The sequence below is a fragment of the Lissotriton vulgaris genome, chromosome 6, assembly GCF_964263255.1.
Source record: "Lissotriton vulgaris chromosome 6, aLisVul1.2, whole genome shotgun sequence".
Classification (NCBI taxonomy): Eukaryota; Metazoa; Chordata; class Amphibia; order Caudata; family Salamandridae; genus Lissotriton; species Lissotriton vulgaris.
In genome coordinates this window covers 161420085-161434715 of record NC_141694.1, presented here as the reverse complement: position 1 = coordinate 161434715, position 14631 = coordinate 161420085, and the positions used below count along the sequence as shown (strand labels likewise).

Sequence of the window (14631 nt, the reverse complement as noted above, 5' to 3'; positions counted from 1 at the left end):
ATACAGAGAGCCCATCGATCTTCAACCAGCTTCTGAAGAAAAATCTTGAAAGTCTAGTGCTGCCCCAGAGGTCAGTTCTGGTCCAGTACATAGACGACCTCCTTGTGGCGTCAGAAACAGAAGAAGCTTGCAGGGAGGACTCCATTGCTTTGCTAAATCACCTTGCTGCAAATGGGCACAAGGTGTCCCCGGGAAAGTTGCAGTACTGCCTGACAGAAGTGCAGTACTTAGGACACAGAATTGAGAAAGGCAAACGAAAGGTGTCCCCGGACAGGATAGAGGCTATCATGAAGATGAATGCGCCTAAAACACAGAGAGAAGTCAGGATGTTCCTAGGGATGGTGGGGTATTGCCGACAGTGGATCGCGAACTTTTCACTGAAAGCAAAACCCTTGCAGAAACTGACGCACAAGGAGGTGAGCGATCCGGTACCATGGGACAAAGACTGTTTGATGGCGTTCCTACAGCTGCGAGAGGACCTGTGTCGTGCTCCGTATTTGGGAATGCCTGATTACGATAAACCATTCTTGCTTTATTGTTGTGAGAGAGAGGGTTGCGCGCTGTCTGTGTTAGTCCAAATTCATGGGAATGCCCGTAGACCAGTCGCTTATTTCTCGGCTACTTTAGACCCAGTAGCCGCAGCGTTGCCCGGATGTCTCAAATCCGTTGCTGCAACAGGTGTCAGCATCGAGAGGTGTGAGAATATTGTCATGGGGCATCCGTTAGAGGTGCACGTGCCCCATTCTGTTGAACTGTTAATGACCAGGACCAAAACACAGCATCTGACCAACAGTAGGCTCACGCGCTATGAGCAAGTTATCCTTGCTGCAGAGAACGTGACCCTCAGGAGATGCTCTGTTTTGAATCCTGCTACCTTGATGCCACTCCCAAATGATATCGATGATGATGATGAATGTACAGACCATGACTGCCTCGATGCGACTGAACTATGCACCAAACCAAGACCCGACATCGTAGATGAGCCACTGACTGACCCAGACGAAATTTTCTTTGTCGATGGCTCATGTGTAAGAGACGAAGTTGGGCAGTTGAGAGCAGCTTACGCTGTTTGTACAATTACTGGAGTTGTGGAAGCTGGATGCCTGGAAGGAGTACACTCCGCTCAGGTAGCCGAGATTATTGCCCTAACGCGTGCTTGCCTGGCAAGCAATCAAATTCGAGTCACCATATACACCGACAGCCAATATGGTTACGGGGTAGTTCACGATTACGGGCAGTTGTGGTCTCAAAGAGGTTTCATGACCTCTTCAGGCTCTCCCATTCGAAATGGAGAGTTTGTGCGCTTGTTGTTAGAAGCGTTGCAATGTCCAGCAGGTATCGCAGTTGTGAAGTGCACCGCACATACCAGAAACATGGACTTCGTGTCACAAGGCAATAGATATGCCGACGAAGTCGCGCGGTATTGTGCGGAACAAGGGTACACTTTCACAGAGGTGGAAGTGGGTGGAATAAATGTAAGAACTGAATTAGCTATGATACTAGAAACTGTTGACTCCTGGGACGAACTAAAGTGCATGCAAGAAAATGCTCCTGATTTTGAAAAACAAACATGGGAAAAGGCAGGATGTGTGGTGGGCGAGGCCCATTTCTGGGTCTCAGCAGACGGCAGAGCAGTGTTACCCAATGAGATGGTGAGCCCAATGGCTAGACAAATCCATGGTCCCGTACACCTAGGGAGAGACGCTATGCTGAGAGTATTTAGGCAGACCTGGTATAACCCTAAATTCAGAGTAGCAGCCGAAGCAGTGTGCCAGCGTTGTGTGACCTGTCAGCAGTTGAATGTAGGGAAAAAGACACCAGTTGCACTGAGCCACATAGGGAGGTCGGGGGGTCCATTCAACCGCATGCAGTTGGATTTTATCGAACTGCCAAGGTGTAACCGCCTCCGTTATGTTCTGGTGGTTGTTTGCGTATTCTCCAGATGGGTTGAGGCATACCCTACACGTAGGTGCGACACCCTCACAGTAGCTAAGTTACTGCTTAGGGAGCTCATTCCGCGCTTCGGGGTGCCGGCCTCTTTGGAATCAGATAGGGGAACGCATTTCAACAGCGAGCTTGTGAAGATGATTTGTGCGGCTCTGAACATAGATCAGAAATTGCATTGCAGTTACCGACCAGAAGCCTCAGGAATTGTGGAGCAGATCAATAGCACTATTAAAGCCAGGATTGCAAAAGTGTGTTCATCAACGTCCTTGAGTTGGCCTGACGCTCTGCCATTAGTCCTTATTAGCCTCCGTAGTACCCCGGACAGAAGAACGGGGCTGTCACCTCATGAGGTGTTGATGGGGAGAGCAATGAGGTTGCCATCTGTCCCAACTGCCGCACTGTTAAACATTACAGATGATATGATCCTGGACTATTGTAAGGGGCTGTCTGACGCCATTCATTCTGTGTCCCTTCAGGTGCAGGCTGCCGAGGTTCCATCGTGCCAGGACCTGTGTCATGACCTGTGCCCTGGAGACTGGGTGCTTGTACGAAAGCACGTGAGAAGAAGCTGCCTGGATGTTCGTTGGCGTGGGCCCTTCCAGATCATCCTGATCACGAACACTGCAGTAAAGGTGGGAGGCCTGCCCAATTGGATCCACGTGTCGCATACGCGGAGGGTTCCAGCACCTCTGGAAGAAACAGCTCCTCTCTCGGATAGACGTCCAGCTGCGGACCGAGAAGCCATAGAGGGGGCCAGCCAAGCTGTAGAGGTGCCAGCAGAAGCAGGGAACGAGTCTGACCAAGCTGAGGACGGTCAGTACAACAGCGAAACAGACGACGCTACTGAAGGAGAAAGTAGCTGGGAGTACGAGTCAGACACTGACCGGTCTGACAGAGAGTGTGAACAGACCAGAAGGAGAAGGAGTAGAAGGGTACGTGGAGAAGCTAATTGGCCGCAAAGAAGGAGCTCCAGCCTGAGGTCAACTCCAGAGAGAACCCTTCCTCCGATATCAGAGGACTCAGATTCGGAAGAAGGTGCTCAGGGCGCTGAAGCACCAGACTTGAGAAGGTCAAGAAGAGTGCGTGTGCCTAGCAGAAGATACGCCACCCCTGAGTGGACATATCTGGCGACAAATGTCTTTGGAACAGGAGACAGGGAGGATACGAGCGGTGGTGGTGTCCAGCTCTGAGCCCATCATCACAGTGGAAGTACAACTGTTAGTACCCGGAGTCGAAGCAGAAGGGTCACTAACTTTCACACTCCCCAGCCCTCCCCGCCTCAGCAAGTTAAAGCACATGTTTTTCACAGAATTGCAATTCCCCGACTTTGGTACAAAGATAACAAGCCATGAAGAGCATATTCTTCGTTTGGAAATATTGAACTATGCTGTCAAAGCTGCAGGCACAAGCCTGATTGTGGATGCTTAGAGACTTTGTAAATAATCGAGAAAAAGAAGATTACCTAGCGCCCAGGAAGCAGAGAATCTTAGGGACCTTCCTTTGAGTTGACGGAGAAGGGCTAGGGTTGTCTGTATTGAACTGTTTAAGGACTTTCTGCAAAGAGGTTGTCAGCTTCCAGTTGTGTGGTTCTAAGGACAAAAGGAGTAAAAGAGACTGTAAAGGAACGAGAAGAAAAGAACTTTGTGCTGAGATAAGAGAGAGCCATACTGTCTGACGAAATGGAAGCCGGCGCCCCGAATCGCAGAGCCAAATGTATAATAGGCACACTAATAGTAGGAGTGATAATTTTAATAGTTTTAGTAGTCACAGTTTCCTATGTAAAGGGACATGAGGAAGAGGCAAAGGTAACCGATGTGAAATCTGTAGTGACACCTAAACCCACCGTTGCTGGTGAGAAAGGGGAAAACATTCAAGAGAAAGCGTTATTAGCTGCAGAAGCTCGCAGGTTACACGTAGATGAGTCCCAAGGCGACTTTAGGTCGAATGCTTATGCTAAACTTTTGTATGAATACGTGGATGCCATGGAGGTTAAGGACTGCTACGTCTGCATGCAGTTGCCGGCGTCTGTAGATGAAGGCATTCGATATCATCACCTCCCGCTGACATATGGCATTACATGTAGCTTATTGCTTAGTATATTTTATGGGAGGGATAGTTTTGAATACTATTTCTCCAATTATGATTCAGTGTTACCAGAAGTCCCAAATTATAAGCAAATGAACAAATGGGACTACTGGAAGAGTGAAGACAGGTTGGCCAAGTTTTTCATTCCTTGGATTACCTTAGATACTTCACATGCCCGCAGAAACAATCTGACATGCAAGGTGTCAGAAGTCGAGAAAAAGTTCATAGGGCAGGTGGATGATCGATACAGGAGACAAAAGATTTTGAAAAAATCAGGACAATGGAAAACAGATTGGACCGAGGAAGAGAAGGCACACAAGAGAAAGGGTAGTAGTGGTCCAATAGCTTTAGATAGAACGCAGAGCGGAAAGCTATGTCTTCACCGAGCCAAAACGTATTATGAAAATGTATACGTGGGAGAAGTTAGCTGTGAACATGCTTTCAATCTAGAATATTATACTAAGGATTTCCTAAAGGGAATGCAAGTGATTCCAAATGTATATTTTGTGTGTGGAAGAAATGCCTACGTGAGACTACCTGATAACTGGTATGGATCATGTTACTTGGCAATTATCTTCCCCAAAATATATCATGCCCAAGACTTAGAGATCATCGAGGGCAAGACATCATCGAGAGGAAGGAGAGATATAGGAGATGCAGAAATGGTTGGAGATGTATTTGGAGCTGTGTTCCCTCTTTTGGGACTAATCCTTAATGATGTCAAAATTAGACGACTGGCAACAGTCGTAGACAGGTTGTCTGCCAGCACTGCTCAGTCCTTAATGCTGGTGGAAGGAGAGATGCAATCGATAAGGGCCATGGTTCTTCAAAATCGTCTTGCATTAGACGTCCTGCTAGCAAAAGAGGGCGGAGTCTGTAAGGCTTTGAAGGTCCAGGAATGTTGCACTTACATTCCAGACAATTCAAAGCCCCTTGAGAAGGTTATTATGAATATAACTGATATTCACAAGGAGATCGAAGATCTAAGTAGAGAAAATGTTTGGGAAAAAGTGGGCCATGGAATGAGTGAAGCTGGAGGTTGGCTCACCACATTAGGCAAAAGCTTCGTGTGGTATATACTGAAACCTATCATCATAATATTGATCTGTGGGATCGTGTTGTGGGGATTGGTGAGGGTATTCAAATGGTACAGAGCAAGGAGGTCAGAGAGGGCCCAGAGAGAACAGCTGCAGAGATTAGCTGCCATACAAGATAATCAGTACAGGAGTCTGAGGGCTCTGGAAACGCAGAAACGAGGTACACTAGCAATCACTGCAGTTTAAGTGTTAGTGATGACCCCGAGAGGTCATCAAAGGGGGGAACTGAGAGAGCACAAACTGACCTAAATGTATAAGTACATCACATTTACACGTAGTAAGCACAAGTCATGAAGAGAAATGCCATGAGTGCTGATATTATATGCATCTATATTCTGAAATGTGCAGTTAACTTAGAGATTTAAGTAGAAGTGGAACTAATGCAGAAATGTGTGAAATTATATAACTTTATTAGACGTGATTAATCCTGAATCCATGTCGTGTAGCTGCTAAAATGTAAGATGGCATGCGGTTAAACGTAGAACGTGGTAGGCCTCAGAGCCAGAGCTGGAAGGGATGGGAAAGGTGTTTGTTTTCACGACATGGATTGCACTAATGTCTTTTAGTAATAGCGTTAATGGGCCATAATTTATAGATGTGTTTACCGAATCATAGAATAGAGTATTAACATGCTACTAATTAATGAAGGATTTGAATGGTATAATCATTATGAGAAATGCTGTAGGCCTGAAATGTTTATAGACATTGATTTACACGTATTGGTCTGGGCCGAGAAATGTTGCAAACTTTTGTTGGAAGTCTATGAGAATTGGGATCTTGGCTGCAGATGTCTGTCTGCAAGAGAAAGGGGGGATCCAATTATAAATGAAATGAATAGAGGTTTGTTCAGGAGACGGCCCAGACACGGAGGAGGGTTCCGGAATGTTTTAAGGGGTATCAGCGGGCCGGAGAAGAGTCTGAGAAGCAAGGTCAACTCTAACGCACGAGGCCTCATCATGGAAAAAGCCAGAAGCTACACCACGTGAGGGGCGTCTCACGAGGGGCGTCTCAAATGCTGTTGTATGTTTTGTATTAGGGACAGCACCCCTGGGTGGAGTTAGAGCAGATGCCTGAGGACCCTTTAGAGAGCGGATGGGTAGGCAGAGAGGGGTCATGACTGGAGGACCATAGGTTTTCACCAAGAGACTAAGAGTGGGTGATCTTCCTAGGAAGTCATTCACCGCTGACACCTTTTGATAGGTTGAGACCTTGTTAAGTAGGGATACCATCCAGAGCAGGGTAGGGACAGCCTAACCTGTATTTTCCCTCCAGCCTTAAATGACGGAGAGATCTCAATACGTGTCTATGCTTATAGCTTTATTATTCTTAGAACTTGTACTTGTAGTCTTCTTTGCTCGTCTGAGGGTTTTCAGAGAGCACATGTATGTAGTTGGGCCCGTGTATCTTGTGAATCTCATTCTGAGATGCCTGTACTTGCAGCTTATCCTAACTTTATAATAAACCTTTGAAAGCTAGAAGTTGTTTGTGATCTTTCAGAGCGGAGTCCATTATTGGGTGAACTAACTTGGTAAGAGATGCACTTTCTTCCCTCAATGACAGGCAACAAAGGTTCAGTCGACCAGAACGGGGTTTTAGATCAATAGTGATAAGGTATCGATCAAAATCTCGCCCCCGCAGTGACTAATCTCCATGCTCAGCATGTCCCCTGTAAGCACCTCGAGGGCTTGGTAGGATTTACTGGGAGCCTGATTATGAAGGAAATAAGTGAGTGATCTGTCCAGGAAAGGGGTTTAATTTTCTGGATAGAAATTGAGTCAAAGTTTGAAAAAAGCAGATCCAAGGTATGCCCTGCAGTATGCGTGGGCCCTGTGACCCACTGCTTGCTTTAGTTGAAGAATCTGCATATCGTTCTCCAGGTGCAAGGCTGCAGAGTTGTTGGTTTTCTCAAAATGGATGCTAAAATCCCCTGTAGTTATAATGTTTGTAATTCAGGCAGGGGGGGGGGAATAATTGAGTTAGTCCATTGTGGTATAGATTAAAGAACAGTTCTTCTAAAACATTTGGCGAACTACCCATAAAATGCCCTCATCCGTAATGCGAATGCCAAAATGCCACCACAAAGAACGTAGTATGGCCAACTCAATGACATGCAAAGAGGGGTATTGTTCTTGAGGTCCACTGAGACATGCGTTTCACTCCTGAGTTTGAGGACAACAAGTTGCTATGGTTAAGCGTTTCAGCTCCCAGTTTCGATTTGTCTGTACTTTTGCATGCACACTGTATATATTTCAGTTATGAAGTTATTGGTATTTACAGATTCAGTGCAAAATATTGGGTAAAGGGCATTATTGTTGTAAATTAAGACCATGTAATAACTAGACCTAGAGGGAAATTGCAAGCAACCAAAAATGCATCAAATGAATTGACTTTATAGTGAATCTAAAAGCTCAGAACGCCTGAATTTAGCCAATTGCGCTTTACAATGCAGCTATGTTTCCATCAATAAAATGCACTGCTTTTCCAGTCTCGTTGCTAACACCAGAATTTACACGATAGTTGCCATAATAAATGACATGGGTGATAATATTGCCGATTATGTGACATACCCAGCAGAGTGCACCTGAAAATAGACTTCAATTGTGCTAGACCATCTTAGCAATTTATACATTTTATAGGTCTGCGTACCCAAGTGTGGGTTTGTTCATCCAAATGGCTAGTTCCTTTAGTTAATAATACCTCTAGGCACTACCCTATGCTATTGTGCTGCGCTCTTTCTCAAAGAAGCCATTTAAATAAAACATTAAAACAGGGGGGCTGCAGGCAGAGCTGTGAGTCTGCACACCCAAGATGCCTGCCTCATACAAATAATTGTAACTTCCTAACAACGAATCATAAAACTAGCCAGAAATGTAAAATCTGTTTCTTTAAAAAAAAAAGGCTGGAACAATGTATATTAACAATGAAAATGGTACCAAGGTATATCCGTCTGATTGGTAAAGATCTGTCCAGTGTATATTTCCATTCTTCCAGGCTAAAAGAGCCCAATGGGATTTTGAATAGAGAATACAAATTGTGGCCACTCTACACTAATATTTTGAGGATGTACTTAGGTGGACAAACCTGTTTTTATATAAATTGTGTTTGTACTCTTCCAAAGTAAAAGTACTCACCCATTGCTTTTGCTTACTCTGTTAAGAATAGAAAGCTGTGAATTTGATAATATCATTGCTTTCATCTGTACATAACCCAATATTCAGGTTTTAAAAATAAAATCAAGAGAAGATCGTGGCATTGTCACAGAACAAATACCATAAAATCATATAAACAGTATGCTTTTAAAAAGTGAATCCCCAAATAACATCTAATACTGACCTGTATCTCTGGAAGGCGTAGTGCTCGGACTTCAACCTCAAGCTTCTCCCTATGATAAGTGTTTACCACTGTTGGGTTAAGCCAGGTGTTGTGAATCTGAACGCCAACTTGCATGGCCTTTGATGGCATTTTCCCATAATGCCACGCTTCCATATAGTATTTTCTGCCACCTATAAGTTCAAACTTTTCAGATTTCTGCTGCCAGCTCGCATTCCAATTCTTCTCCCAGTGGTCAGACCAGCTAGAAATAGCAGCAGGAATGAAAGAAATCCTCACCTGAAGGCACAACAAATGTTTAAAATGAGAAACATACCATGTCTTTGGGCCCAGTCACACCATTTTGAGTCCTTGAATACATAAGGTCACATTAGAAAGATACTGTACAAATCTCCAATATTGCATAACTGAAATGAAGGCTGGTTATGTAACAAATGTATTTAGCAGCAACTGCTATTAATACCTGCTAGTTTGTTATTGGAGGTTCCACAAGTGCATTTTTCATATTGTAGCTCATTCTAGGTTTAACATGTTTTTGCAACTGTTTCTGTATTTTACAAATTACTTCCACTCTGGCCATCACCATGACACGCATTACCTCAACACGATAGATTCTTAGCAGAATTTAGCACTCCTCACAACAAAAGCGGAGTGAACTTAATTACCCCGCTGAGTCAAACTCTAAATAAGCCCCTACATTTTTAATAGTAAGGGGATAGTTTAGTGTTTGGCAAATTCAGTGTATCTGCCAAAAGTGGCGTATTCTCATTTCGCCATATGTGAGGTTTCCAGCTCTATTTAGAATAGGGGTAAGCATTTAGGGCCAGATGTAGGTGAGGGACATTTACCGATTCTAATATACGGAATTTTAACCGATTCAGTATTTTAGAATCGGTAAATGCTATGTAGGGAAAAATTTGGTAAGTATTACCGAATCGTTAAGATTCGGTATTTACCGAATCAGTATTTACCGATTCGGTATTCCCCATTCATTCCTATGGGCCTTCAGGCCCCTAGGAATGAATGGGAATTACTGAATTGGTAAATACCGATTCGGGAAAACATTGAAGAGTGGCGGGCTGTCACTTTGACACCCTGTTGCAACCCTCAAATGTGTATGGGTGCACATGTGGCACACATACATGCACTAAGGGCATGTATGTGTGCCACATGCACTGAAATAATTTGCATTAAATTGCTTTTTTGGGGGTTTTCATTATTTACCACCAACTTGTAGTTTGTGGTAAATAACGAATCCGAACATGGGAAAAGCACTCATTTAAGTGCTCCCTACATTAGGAATTCGGTAATTTACTGAATCGGTATTTAAGAATTCAGTAATTTACAGATTCCTTAAATTACTGATTCGGTAAATTACCGAATCCTTAGATTAGGTCCCTACATCAGAAAAGCCTAATACCGGTAGATAACGGCCGAAATTCGGTAATTTCGGCTGTTACCGACCGGTATTAGGCTTCCTACATCTGGACCTTGATTTCCAATTGCAGAGGGTCAGCTGGCTCTGTTGGTGCAAACTTTGCTGACTTTCAATGTACTCTCTGTGTTATATTTATTTAGTTTTTGAAATTTGTAAAGCGCACAAATGCCCTGGGGCGTCTTGGCGCTGCGGACCGCAAGCAAAATCAGTGGACAGATTATTGATTAAACAGCCAAGTCTTTAGCACCTTTCTAAAAAGAAGCAATGACTGACACACTCTTATCTCCAACGGAAGAGTGTTCCAAAGTCTGGCTGCTGTGACGACAAAGCGCTTGTCACCCCAGGATACAGTTTTTGTACGTGGTACAATTAGCCGACATGCCGTAGAGGAGCGGAGCGATCTATTTGGATGGTAGGAGGCCAGCTGATTTATGAGGGCCTATTTTACGTGAGGCTTTATAGGCAATACATAGTATCTTAAATTTTATGCGATTTCTAACTGACAGCCAGTGATATCTTTTGATTATGTGAGAGATCGATTTGAACTTGGGAGTTCTGGACAACATTCTGGCAGCTGCATTTTGAACGGTCTGCAATTTTTGGAGCACCCTGCTTTGAGCGTTAGCAAACAGCCCATTGCAGTAGTCCAGGGATGACATCACTAGTGTGCTGACTAAAGTTTCACCAGCCTTTTCGGGGAGAAATGGGAGAATCTTTTTAATCAGTCGAAGTTTATTGAACGCTGCCAATGCCACCCGATTCGCATGGGGTGCAAAAGTCAATCTGTCATCGAACAAGATGCCTAGGTTCCTGACCTTGGGAACTGGGTTGGGAGGGGAGCCTAGTGAAGAGACCACCAGCAGCTGGACCAGGCAGGGGATAGTTTACCAAAGATGTTTACCTCAGTTTTTTCGGAGTTCAGTTTTAGGCAATTGCTGGCCATCCAGTCACGGATGGCCAGCATGCCCTGTTGACAGTTGGCTGCAACCCTTTCTCCGTTGTTATGAACCGCCAGCACCAGCTGGGTGTCGTCAGCATATGATGTAAGGCCCATCCCATACGCCCTAATGACACTTGCTAGGTCCGACACATAGATATTAAAGAGTGTCGGACTTAGAGATGAGCCTTGCGGAACTCCACACGGCAGTGTCAATTGGGCAGAATGGAAGGAGCCTAGAGTCACCGCCTTAGTCCTGTTGGAAAGGAACGATGAGAGAAGTTCTTTTGCCTTGTCCTGAATACCCAGTGGAGTGACACGGTCGATCAAGATGGTATGATCAACCGTGTCAAATGCAGCTGACAGATCCAGCAGTATGAGCACAGCCGTACCTCCCTGATCCATGATGGTTCTTATCTCCTCTGAGGCTTTGATTAGAGCTGTTTCTGTGTCATGTGCTTTTTGGAACCCAAATTGGGTGTTATCTAACAGTTGGTGATATTCTATGTATTTAGAAAGTTGTTGGTTCATCACCTTTTCCACCACTTTGTCCAGGAAAGGCAGGCTAGCTATAGGTCTATAGTTCTTAGTCTCATCGGGATCTAAATGAGGTTTTTTAAGCAGAGGGACCCCTGGCAGAAACGATATGCTCCAACCCTCTGATATCGTGAACGAAACTTGAGAATTAGTTACGTAAACAGGCTGTTTATTCTGACATTGTCATGTGAATGCTGACTATCCCACTGATCTCTATACCGGTACTAGCACACAAACTTGACAGCTTCGGTAGGATCTATGGCTTCAAAATTAATACAAAAAATAACAAATCTATATTGTGGACATAACTCGAGACACTCAATACACCCTACAGAGGTTGTAGGCCTTTTTTTGGGTGCTACTTATGTTCAATATTTAGGAATAAAGGTGTGCCCCACATTCAGTAAACACAAAAGTATTATGATGTCAAACAGCCTGCGATCTTATACATGATGCAGGTGTTGCCATTGCAGCCCACCAGGTGCAATGGACAAAATACAGAAGAACCTGGAGAGCTTCATGAAGGGAGGGAAAAAAGCTCATCTACCAAAATGACATGCATATCTTCTACCAGTAGAGGGTGAATTGACAGTCGACACACAGAACATTACTGCATCGCGGTCAGCTCTGATTTACATAGAATAGCACCACAAATCCTCAGAGAAACACTGGTAGTCTTAGACCATTCCACTGGCTGATATCCACATTTGGAAGGTTCTATGGCTAACCAAAAAGCAAAAACCCTGGGGAAAACACATGGCCCGAAATCTCAAAGCCACATTGAGAGGTTTGAACAAAGTAGCCACCTCAAGTGCCCCTGCCTTCATACCCTCTCCCCTGACACCCATCATTGGGAGCCCAGATGTCTCCCCAGCTCTTGAGGGCAATGATTACATGAAGTGGCAAGTTGCAAGGAGTAAAAATGGTGGAAGACTTTCGTGATGATGAGGGTCTTCAGTCTTTTGATCAACTGGAAGAGGACTACAGCTTCCCTGAGTGAGATTGCATGAATTATATTAATAGCGGCCACATGTAGCGTAGTCAAAGAGGCCATTACTAAATTTGCCATGTACTGGTACTACACCCCAGCTCAAAATCACACCTAGGCCCCAGCAGAAACCTCTCCCTGTTGGAGGAAATACAAAACTCACTGAAAGGAAAGGTTGACACATCTATTATGGAAATGTGCCAAATTAAGTGGCTATTGGCAAGAAGTTCTGTCCAGCATAAATACCAGCAGAATATATTCTACTGAGCCTACCAAACCAGCAAATGTACCCACTGCGCTCAGCCCAAGGCAAAGCAATCACATCAGCCCAATGTGCAGCTAAACAAGCGATCATGGCTTTGTGGGTCAAAAACAATATCCCACACTAATCTATTACGTCACTGACTATAGTAGTTCCCCGAGAGGGAAAAACTCTCTACCAGCCTGGGGGGGGGGAGGGGAAGGGAATTCTACTTTGAGAGAAAACTTGGTGTCCATGCATAAACTGTTATTCCTGCAGCTTACATGCCCCAAATATTTGAGACTCGCACAATCACACAACACCAACCAGAAGGCCTTATTTAGCAGTAACGTCACATCCAGGACTAGAGGAAGGGATCCACAGAGTCCATGAAAAGACTCAGAGACTGTTAGTATGAAATGATCCACTATATTGATGCAATAGAGTGGGATGGCAGGGGGAGGAGATTAGTCAAATTTGGAAGTTGAGAAATGCTACAATTTACCTTTGTGAAATATTACCAGCTTGTGTTTGTAGATGGGCATATGTATCATCCGATAAACAATAAACAATGAAAATAGTATTAAACCATAAAAACCATAAAAAACCATAAAAAACAAAGACACCCTGGTAGTGCCATCTAAAACATAAAGAACAGATTTAGGGAGTCACTTGTCAGAAAAGTCCCTTTTCAGACCTGTAACAGTAGAATGCTGAACATTCAGATAATGGACCAAATTGCTACAGGTATTTGTTTGGGGTATTTAGCTTAATTTCAGTTTATTCTCAACACTGATTGTTTGTTTTGAGACATTTTCTTTATGGCTGCAGCAGATTAAACAGGCCAAGCCATTAGCACTTTCAATATATTTACGCAGGTTCTGTCTCATTTCATTTTCATTCAGGTAATGTTTTTGTGCATCCAATCTATGGTTTACTCTTTCAGCATGCGTGTTTGCCATGGAATACTGGGATAGGCAGGAATAGAACCTCGTGCCACTGTTGTCTTTGAGGTTGGCTTAGATCATCCTCTCAAAAGACAGCATTATGATGTTAGGCTTTAAACTATGAGTTCACATATCATATATAATGCAGCAACATACCTCCAATAAAACCTGAAGGCTCTGGGTATCATGCAATCAGCAAAAGGCCCGTTGCATGCAAGTGGTCAATACTCTGAAAATATGGTTTGCTCAGGGTCATCGAGCTATTGATATGGAGGGATAACTAGCTAATCACCTTTGTTTTACATTTGCTGTACTGACTGCACAACAATACAAATAACCTCTTCGCTCATTGCCTGCTGGTTCTTAAAGTCTTGAAGGCCGAGTGGTCTCAATATTTTGAAGCTCACCAGTTAAGGATTAAGATCTAATATTTTATTAATTGTGAAATGTTTAGTGCTTAGCACTCTTGCATAATTCAGAGCACTGCATGTCAAATTAGAGGATATGTCTAAAACTTGCACTGTAGTAGATAATCTACCTACCCATATGATAGTTTGGCCTCTGTTTTGTAGTCCTCATTAGCACAAGGTATAGACCTTTGTCAAATGCACGTCTTAATATCCTGTTAATTATGTCTAGGGTGGACTATTTCAACCCCTTCTACATCAATTTGTAAAACAGCCGTAGAAGGGTAAGAACATAGCAGTCACAGTTCCTACTGAAACCATTCCAAGGGCATGCATCACTCCAGTCCTGAAATCTTTACCTTAGTTAACACTGGTAAAATGTTCCATCTTCTAATTAGCAGAATCTATCATTAGTCCCATCCTAGATAAAATCTACCCTAAGCTGTAGCAAAAGGAACAAGTTGGGTCTGTTCCTACATTGATGAAACAATCTCTCATTTGATGTTCTTCAATTTTGTATGAAGTTAAAACCTGGCAACCTGCCCAATAAGAATCAAACCCCTCGGAAAGCAACAATAGACCTTATGTTTGACACTATGGTTGTCACAACGTAAATATCAACTTGTGGGAGAGGTATGTATTCAACATTACAAATTAATCTCACTTCACTTCTGTCC

At 43.7% G+C, this 14631-nt stretch overlaps 1 protein-coding gene across 1 annotated transcript in view; it reads right to left on the bottom strand.

Annotated features, from left to right (window-relative positions):
* PKHD1 (PKHD1 ciliary IPT domain containing fibrocystin/polyductin) overlaps positions 1-14631 on the bottom strand; it is a 2083594-nt gene that overhangs the window by 1635406 nt on the left and 433557 nt on the right. The window contains exon 16 of the mRNA XM_086926200.1: positions 8463-8738. Coding sequence (XP_086782326.1) covers positions 8463-8738 — 276 coding nt within the window. The remainder of the gene's footprint in view (positions 1-8462; positions 8739-14631) is intronic.